The sequence below is a fragment of the Culex quinquefasciatus genome, chromosome 2, assembly GCF_015732765.1.
Source record: "Culex quinquefasciatus strain JHB chromosome 2, VPISU_Cqui_1.0_pri_paternal, whole genome shotgun sequence".
NCBI lineage: Eukaryota > Metazoa > Arthropoda > Insecta > Diptera > Culicidae > Culex > Culex quinquefasciatus.
Genome location: NC_051862.1, coordinates 154,990,549 through 155,000,270, shown reverse-complemented (window position 1 = coordinate 155,000,270; position 9,722 = coordinate 154,990,549). Strand labels below are relative to the sequence as shown.

General features: G+C 38.6%; 1 protein-coding gene across 9 annotated transcripts in view; it reads left to right on the top strand.

Annotated features, from left to right (window-relative positions):
• The first annotated feature begins 1,332 nt into the window (after positions 1-1,332).
• LOC6038707 (E3 ubiquitin-protein ligase lubel) overlaps positions 1,333-9,722 on the top strand; it is a 54,809-nt gene continuing 46,419 nt past the window's right edge. For 7 of the 9 annotated variants that reach the window (XM_038251368.1, XM_038251360.1, XM_038251361.1 and 4 more), the window contains exons 1-3: positions 1,333-1,658; positions 7,950-8,045; positions 8,123-8,258. In XM_038251368.1, the coding sequence (XP_038107296.1) occupies positions 1,653-1,658; positions 7,950-8,045; positions 8,123-8,258 (238 nt within the window). In that variant the 5' untranslated portion in view covers positions 1,333-1,652. The other 2 variants (XM_038251367.1, XM_038251362.1) reach the window with 2 other exon arrangements.

Below are 9,722 nucleotides of genomic sequence, written 5' to 3'. Positions count from 1 at the left end.
GCCTACTTTTCTGTACCAAACATAACAGAATCGAATAGCAACACTTTTCAAAATAAATGCTGAAAAGTTCTACTTTTCCCCGATTTGATGCTATAATGAAATATTTTGCATCGAAGAGAACCCAAAAAAAAATAAAAATGTCTGCCATTTGCCATTTTGAACAGTTATTTTTTAGAGTGTAATAAGTGTTCTACAAAGTTGGAGAGCAGACAATTCCAAAAATTCTGATTTCTCGATTAAATTTTCAAAAGGTCCTATCTGCATAGGAAACCCATGAGGGATAGGTTGTTTTGAAAATTTAATCTAGATTTATACATAAAGGGTCTGCTTTTAGCCATCACGATATAACACGATTTATAGCCAGCAAGATTCCTTGAATGTTTTGCAAAAGAATCTGCTTAAATTGGGTCCTAAAATTAAGCTTAGATTGCTGATATTATTGTTTACAGCGATAAAGCTTATTTTTCTGAGTACAATGACCCTTTGTACGACCACAAAGAGTTTAAAATGGATTTTTAAATCAATTTAGAAAAATTAACCTCGCGGTCCTTCTTGACAGAAAAGCTCCTACTTGACAGCTCGTTCCAAGGGGTAAATCGATCGAAAAAATGTTGTCTTGTCAAAAAAAAATTTTGCATCAAAATGAAAAAAAAGTGATCAGAGATGGTTTTAGTCGTGTTTTTTACCGTTGTACATAAAAATTTACATAGGGCTTTAGTACACAATTGTGATAAACAGCAAATAGAATCGAATCATTAACCATGTTATCAATGTTCCAACACAAATTCCCCCAAGATCATAATACTTTATTTTTATTACACACCTAAAGTTAAAGTCCATGTGGATAGTCCTTTCGAGAGGAAAGTACTATTTGGCGAGAGTAAAGACCTCTCGGTTACCCTTGGGTCATATTAATTTCACCTTTTTTTATGACCCAATCTCACACCTTAATGAAGTGTAAAGTCTATCACAATGATTGAAAATTATTCATCAAATAACTCGTTGTCATAAGAAATGTACACATCATCATCTTGCAATTCCACATTGCATCACTCCAGATTATGTCAGCAGAAACTCTTGCACAACGCTCCCGCCCTGGAATTCCACATCTGTCCCAATTTCCAGCCAACATAAACACGATCCCCGTATTCCACATCAACCACCAAACATCACACACCGCCGGGCCGGAAAATCGCAACCAGAACAAAAGGAAAAGTCGTCCCTGCCGGCAAACACTGCGGCGAACTGAACGAACGATCTGCCAGAGTTCAGCTCTTCCGACAGGGCCCACTCAACGATCGTCTTCGCACGACAGATCAGTCAGTTTCGAGACGTCCGGCCGTGCAAACCGTTTTTCCGTCGAGCTCGCGCACGCGGTCCAAACCCACCGGGGGGGTTATATAAAAATTTTCCTGGGGAAAAAGTCTGTTGAAACGATTTCGGTGGCCTCAGGCGGGAAGTTGACGGTGTGTCTTTTGGACCGTTGTGGCCACGTGCGAAGCTGTGCTCCAGTTGGGGGTGGAAATTGTCTGGGAAAAGGGCGATTTGGGAAGGTTTTCCCAGCGATTTAGTGAGGAAAATCGGCGAAATAGGAAGAAAAAAGTTATTTTTATTAATATAGTGCTCCCGGGAATGTACTGCAGGTCTATAAGATGAGTGTAAGTGTCTCTGTGTGTTTGTTGTGTGATTGTGTGGGGTTTATATAAATAGAAAGGCGATTTTCACCAAAAAGACGGCGGTTTAGACGGCGCGCACCAGTGGAAAACGCAGTTTCAAGAGAGCTATTTTGCGGCGGCTCCCGTGGCCGTTCTGGAATTGAGATCTCAACCACGGCCACTCCCGGTTAGATAGGTTATGTTCGGTGGTGGTGCCGGGAAATTGCCGGACCGAACACATGTGCGAACGAGTATTGGGAAGAATTTTCACGAGAGGTGTGTTGAAACTGGTGGAGAATGCGGAAAATGTGTGTGTGTGATTCCCAATTGAGATGATGGAGCTATCACATGTGCACGATCGCGACCTTTGATCTCGACATCGAAAAATTCCTCACTGAACCGTGATGATCCGTGACAGCTGAACCAATATTGCATAATTTCGAGAAACCACCGAGATTGCGAAGCTACATCTTTAAGCATAGAAGAAAAATGCACAGCTGGATTCCTTTAGAACAAAAAGTGTCAAAATAAATTACCGAAAACAAGCAAAGAATCAAGTCTCAGCGTGTAACAATGTGAAGAAAACTGCAATTTTGACCACTTTTGATCTTTTTTCCCCACTGTCCGTCACACCGTAACGAGTTCGCCGGTAACAAATCTCACCAAGTAAAAATCAACAAGAAACACCCAAGAAGAGGCGCGTGAAAATGCCATTTTCATCACGCCGAGGAAAATCGCCGGCCAGAGTCTGTGGCGAGTCGTGTATGTGCGTGAAATTATTCACGAAAATCGGCGCGACCAAAAACCCCTCCCAACTGGGAATGTGACAAAAGTCATAAAGAGCATTGTGCGAGTGACACGTCTGAGTCTGGTGACCATTAAGGCAAGGAGGAACGACGACCAATTTTGCAGTTCGTCCAACCGTCCGGTGCTGAACTTCTGCAGCAAAGTGCAAGGTTTAGTTCAAACGAAAGATTGAGCGCGAGTTATGCGAGACCGCGATGATGGTGTCTGGCTCAGTGATGCTGATGCTGTGAAGAATGGCATGATGTGAGCAAAAGTGCTAAAATTAGGTGGTGAAGATTGTTATGAGAACACGTGGAATTGGCGGATAGTCTTGAAGATAAGTTGATGAATTATAGGGAAAAGTTAAAGGATAATATGACGCATAATACGACAGATGAAAGTGAAAATAACTTTAACATTAAAATCTACAGAATGGAATCAAGAACAAGTCATGTATATCATGCGTCTCCATCAACAAACTATTTCCGATTCAAATAAATGGAAACGCATTGTAGATGATAATTCTTTGCTTGTTGTGACAACGACCATTTTGGTCGAAAATAAGTTAGTGATGACGTTTTGTTACACTCAACAAACTCTACAATATGATTAAACCGATTTTGGAAATTTAATTTGATTTAACGTTTTTAAGCACATCTTTTATTTTTTGAAAATAGATTGGTTAAGTTGGTAAAACCAAGGTTGAACTCTACAAAAAGTTTTGCCCATTTTTAGCCTGAATAGACGATAAAATGATTTTATTTATTATTCGTCACCAAATCCATGATGATGGCGATTATCTACGGTACCTAAGTACAAAGAACTAATCAGTATCAAAATTGCGTTAGAAAATATATCATAATTTAAAACATAAAACGACTGTGATTGATTCAATGTTTTAAATATGTTTCCAGACAGTAAGTTGAAAATTGAAACGATGTAATTTACCATCAATTAATGAAGAAAAAGTATTAGTTGCACTTAAACATATGCGAATTTACATACTATTCAAGGTAATATTACACATTTTTGTTAACATTCCCAGATCGTCGCCGTCGTGCTAACTTGTCGTACGTGCATTTTGGGCCAAATTGAGTTAACAACATTTTGTACAACTAACAATTCCTCACCTTTTGACCTTCACAGATCCCCAAAATTCGAATTTAATCCTGAGATATTCAACGAAATCCGAAAAAACTCCGTGCATTTTTGTTAGTTTGCATTTGAAAGTAGTTTCAATCTTGTCGTGCTATCTTGTCACTCGCTGAAAATTGATGTAAGTGCGACAAATGGCCAAAGGGATGTCAGGTCAGAACGCGTTTGACGCACGTAAAAGTTAGACTACCCTAAACATTTGTAAATATAACTCGCGACTCCTGCAACCAACTTCAACCAAATTTCGAGACAATGCACATAATGGTCAGCCAAACAAAACGTGTTTGTTATTGTCTACATTGCGTGCTTTCATTTTTGTTTATTCAAGGACAAACATTAAAACGCGTTTTACTCAGAACGTCGAAATGGCGGGTGCGACAAGATAGCACGACGACGTCGAGATGTCATATTACCATGTTTTCACTGTGAGCATGAGCATGAGCATGATTGGCTGCCAAATGAGTTGTTACTCCGTTATTGATAGATCAGCTGAAGTCAAACAATGAATCAAAAATGATCAGTGGGAGCCAACCATCCGTTCACTTATTACCATGTTTTCACTGTGCATTAAACGTGTAGAGGAAAGTGGGGCAATACGACCATATGGGGCATGTTCCTTTTGCCTCATATGGTCGTTTTCCCCCACTTTCCCCTACGCATGGATTCATAAACATCAAAATTTGATTAACTTTTCTTTAACAGTAGAATTCGAATTTACTTTCAATAGTTTACATTTAACTCTTTCAAGCCTCATGTGTCATATACCCAATAATCAAAATTTTGAAAACTAGCCTATAATTTTCGCAATTCAATTTCCCATTATTTAAAAAAACAAATTTAGAGGCCTGCTTGCCGCTAATCACTGAAGTAAATTCTAGTTAAGATGAAACGGGTAAGCGCCGCCATATTGACAACATGACTCAATTTTTTAAAAGCAGTTTTAAGGAAAATCGAGCCAGAAATTTCATTTGGACACAAAACCTAAAACCACGATTCGAGAAAATCGCTGGCAAAAAGTGGACAACGTGATTTAATTCCTATTCAAAAAAGAAATTTAACTGATGGCATTTTGACTGAAAAGTATTTACACCTCTTGGACACTGCACATTTTGTGATGACACATGCAAACAATTTAAAGTTTGACAGAAACCTAGTACTACGTTTTATTTTGAAACTCTTGTCGAACATTTTGCTACAAAAAGCTCATGAAAAGACGATTCCTATTAAAAAAAAGTTCTATAGCAAAGACTATTACAAAAATCAAAAAAGGTGAAAAAAAAAGTTTGTACATCTTTCGAAAAATTTACATAAATACAGTTATTTATTGACAAATCACCATAAATCCAGTGTCACAACTCCAAACAGGCATCCTTGACTGATAAAAAAAATAATTTAGATTGAATACAAAGTTTACTACCTACTTAGTATAAAAGATTAAATAACTCCGTAAATTCTATATAAAACTTATCTAAACTTAATTTTGGAAACTTTTAATTTTTAAATGTCAATATATTACCATAAAACGGCAAAATAAACATTTTGGAGTGGATATTACATCGTTATGGGGTTTTTCGTATCGACTGAATTGAATTTTCGTTGAAATTTCATACCAACCCGGAATCACGTCGACGGAAAATCCGCCGGCATCCGAACCGGTCCACGATTTACTTGTCAACATATGTGCTATGGGAAAGGGCATGCAATTTCCGATCTTTTGATACCCATACATCAAGGTTTTCTATAAAACCCACGTTTTTGAATACCTAGGTTAAAATGTTGTTATGGTTTCGTTTTAGCAACCTGCCAAAAAGGTACTTTTTCTAAGGTATTTTAAAACGCGGTTTTAATAGTAAAATCAGATGTTTGGCTAATGCCCAAGGGGTGTAAATACTTGTTTTACATACTGTAATGCCTTCTAAATTATGTTGATTTTCACAATAAACCTCATAATTTAAAAAACTATCCAACTGTTGTTCATAATCGGCCCTTTCTGAATGCAATTTAAAAGAGGAGACTGTAAGGGCATTAAAGCGCTGTCAGCTAATTGCTGATTTGAATGATATTTATGAAATATTTCATTTGGTTAGAAAAAAGAGGAATTCAATAATAATTTTGATAATTCGTGAAGTTTTGTAATAGAATGGTGTAGATAAGGTATGCGAAACTTAAAAATGTCTCAAAAGTGTACTGAACAGCAGCCGCGGGAACAAAAAATGTATAGTTCGATAAAGTTTTTTTTCCAGAAATCCTTGTTGAAATGTGAAACAAACTTTGTTTTGAAGTGAATTAGTTTTAAGAATGTATGAAAAGTTCACTTTCTATCACAAAATGTTTCTCAACTACGAAAAACTAACGATAAAGAAATGGGCACATTTGAACTTTTTTTTTGGTTTGGAGTGCCCTTTTATGTTTTTAATTTTTTCAAAAGGAGGTGTCAGATTGATAGATTTGATAGATTCAGACTGCTAGATTTTAGAGGACTTGTAGAAAGTGTACTAAAGAAAGAAATAGTGGAATAATCACGAATGTTTACATTTTGGTTTGTGCCTTGATGAAATGTTTGGCTCGAAATAATGTAACTTAAAAACAAGTGTTGTGTTTTGCAGAAGATAAATATAACGATAGCAAGCAAGCTGTTGAGTACAGAATATGATTCTTGATGAAAAGGAGACCCGAAAACAAGCACGACACAACTCGAAATTTAAACGCAGTTTTGAGGAAAATACAGTTCGCCTACGAAGTTCTGTTTTTTTTTTTTGTTTGCTTGCGATTACTAGGACAATAGAAACTTGATTTAGATTTTTGATGATCCCAGTTTTAAACACAAACAAAGCAGTGGTCTGCTCAAGCACAAGCTTGAACATACAAAAAAATGCATATTTTGAGGCATAAATAAGTATGGGTAAAAAACATAAAAACTTCACCTTCGAGTATCAACGGGTAAATGTTGTCCGATTTTGTTAATTTTTTGCTCAGAACCCTATAATAGCTCAAGAAACAAAACATCGGGTGCTAATTGGCTACAGATTGTTTTCTAATGGCTTTATTTTCTGATTAAAAAAAGGAATCGTAGGTTCAATCTATTACTTCACCAACAGCACCTTGATAAACAACAATAATATACAAAAATGGAAATCTAAACTTTTAAGAAGCTGCGAAAGCCAAAAAATATGAATTCTGAAAATGAAACTGTTTTTTCTTTGGACAATATTTGTACAGGGAACGACTATCCAAGAATATCAAAATGGATATTGTCATTTAAGGTGACTTTAACCTCTACATGATCATTCGTCACCGGAAAAAATAACGAGTTTGTTAAAATTGAGCTAATGCAACCAAAAAGTTGAAGTTAACTTTCGTAAACATAACAGGACGAAAATTTTTGCTATTCGTTTAGGAAATTTAATAGTTGTTATAAAACCATCCTAAATCAAACAAACATGATGTGTTTTAAGAAAACCAACATTTGGTTATTACAGCGATGTTACTAAAAATGATAAATTTTAAATCTTTTTTTTTCAAACGACGAACACTAAAACCAAAATCCTAAACCAAAATCGGCTATCAAGACCTCCGCCACGCAATCATAGCCAAACTCTGTCCACGTCCGTTCGATTCAATCATTTATATTTAAATCCGTTTGAATTCTAATTCAATCGAAAGGAAATCCCCAAAAATAGATACGCCGCCGGAAAAAAACGCGCCACAACAAAGAAGAAAGCGGTTCCGTTGTGTCACCACACTTATAAGCATGGCATGGTCGTGCCGGCCACTAAACGGATCATCACGTTTGTATCACGGCGAAGAAGCGCGGGAAAAGGAGAACCGAGAGAGAAGAAAGAAAAAAGGAAAAGTTTCGTCAAGTTTTTCGTGCGTTTTTCCGACCACTCACGATCGGGTGTTTGTGTATTTTTTTCGTGTTTTTTTTTTTTGTGATGCCACTCGAGTTGGCGAAAATTGTAAATAAATGTAAACGATTGCCACACATCCGCAGCAAAATAAACAACTTTGAAGAGTGTACATTAGTGTAGGTTCGGAAGAGAGTGTGTTTGGGAGAGTAGCATCACGCGCATCGTCAGTTCCGATGGACAGTTGCCAATGTTTACGAAATGCTGGGCGGTGTCTCGTGTGCAGGTGTATTCCGTCGTCAACAACTTCGTACACGAAGACTGCACATCTCGAAAACATTTCGAGTACGAGACTGTAAACACACTGTTGATACTGTGGCTGCGTTCTCCACTGGTGTTCGAACCTCAACGAGCAGCCACTTGAAAAACTGCAAATGACCTTCCCTTCGGAATCTTTAACTTTCAATGCACCATGTCTGCTCTTATCTCCACCCCTTTCCCACAGGGTAACGTGCCGCTGCGATCGCCAACGCCTCCAAGCATGGCCAACAATCTGGCCTCGTCCAGGTTCAGAAGCACCAGATCGATGCCATCATGGGTGGTTAGTATCGGGGTCACGTGGCCCATTAAAGTTGTACCACAACTACTTGAAACTAAAATGTTTCCCGATAATTGCAGACCGAGACTCACGATCGGGTAGGCCCGGAACCGCCGCCACCGCCGGGCAATGCCGATCCCGAGTACGAGGTCATCGATGTGGCCAACCAGCAGCAATATTCCAACGCGCCGCCACCGATTCCGCTCAAGTCACCGGGTGAGTGAATAAAAATCAAATAACGGTATTCTGTCAAGAATAAGCAAATTATCTGACTATTTTTTATTTTTTTTATTTGGATGAAACTTTGTGTGTACTTTTTCAATGACCAAATATGTCATTTGGCGTAATTTGTTCTTTTATACAAGTCTTTATAACATTTCAGCAACCGTCCATACAAATATTCGAAAATCTGTATATTGATAACGAATTTGCTGATCAATTTTCAATCGATAGCACAGTAACACTCTAAAAACAATTTACCATTTTTTTTTTGACGAAGAACTTCGTCTTAGGGCTCTATACAGGGTAGCAATCCAAAATTTCGCGGAGCGAAATGTAACGAAAAATTAAACGCGACTGCAAGATTTGTAACATTAATATCTCAGCTCCTGTTCAACACACGTAAAAGTGGTACCCACCAAACGAAAGGGGAGATTTCACGCATTCTTACTATACCTAATTAATGGCCATGAAATTTCGTTGAAGCACTTAAAAACTGAGTTTAAATTAATAAAACTGCTTCCACACAGCAAGCAAGCACGCACACAACACACACACGCGCACACTCTCTCTCTTGACTCCGCCCCCAAAGCCTTGCCTGCGTTTGGCCTTGACACAATTTGGCGATTTATTCCTTTTGTGCTGCTGCTTCGCCAAACGCCAAAACGATTTGATATAAAAGGAGGTGCCGATCCAAAATCAAGGCAAATCAATTTTGTACGCCGACCTGGAAGGAGCTCCTGCTGCTGCTGATGCGGGACCGAGGAGGAAACCAGCCACGAGGAAATCCACGATCGGACGACGTTGCCGTGGAGATTTTGCGGGACGGGACCAAGGAAGGACGCGTAGGGTGAGGGATTTCACAGCTCGGCGAGCTGCCTTCACCCCGCTCCCCCAAACCGGTGACGGATTTCACAGCTCGAGGAAGCTGCTCTCGCCCGGCGCCCGGTTGAGGAAGCGGCCAGATTCCGTGCATCGTGTTGCCATGGAGATTTTGCGGGACGGAACCAAGGAAGGACGCGAGGGGTGACGGAATCGACAGCTTCACAGAAAACTGCTCAATCTTTGACAAATTTGACATTTCGGCAGTAGTGACCACCACTTGGAGTGGCCGGAGTCCCCGGGGATGTTCCGATAGGGGGACATTTGGGGAACCACAACACACCAAAAAATAATCGCGTAATATTCTGTTTATTTGATGCACATAACTGGAGCGTCAGATTTCACAGAAAATTACATCAGATTTGAACATTACATGACCTTTCTATGCCTTTGATTCGGCATTGAATATTACACGAGTCAAAAAATGCGTTGATGTAATTTTCATATTGATGTAATTTTAAATGGGTGTAAAAAGGGTAGCGGTAGCTTTCTAGGTTATGAATAAATAAATTTGTTATACACTCATTTTGAAAACATTTCCATTTATTTTGACTTCTTAATATACATATTATATTTGTT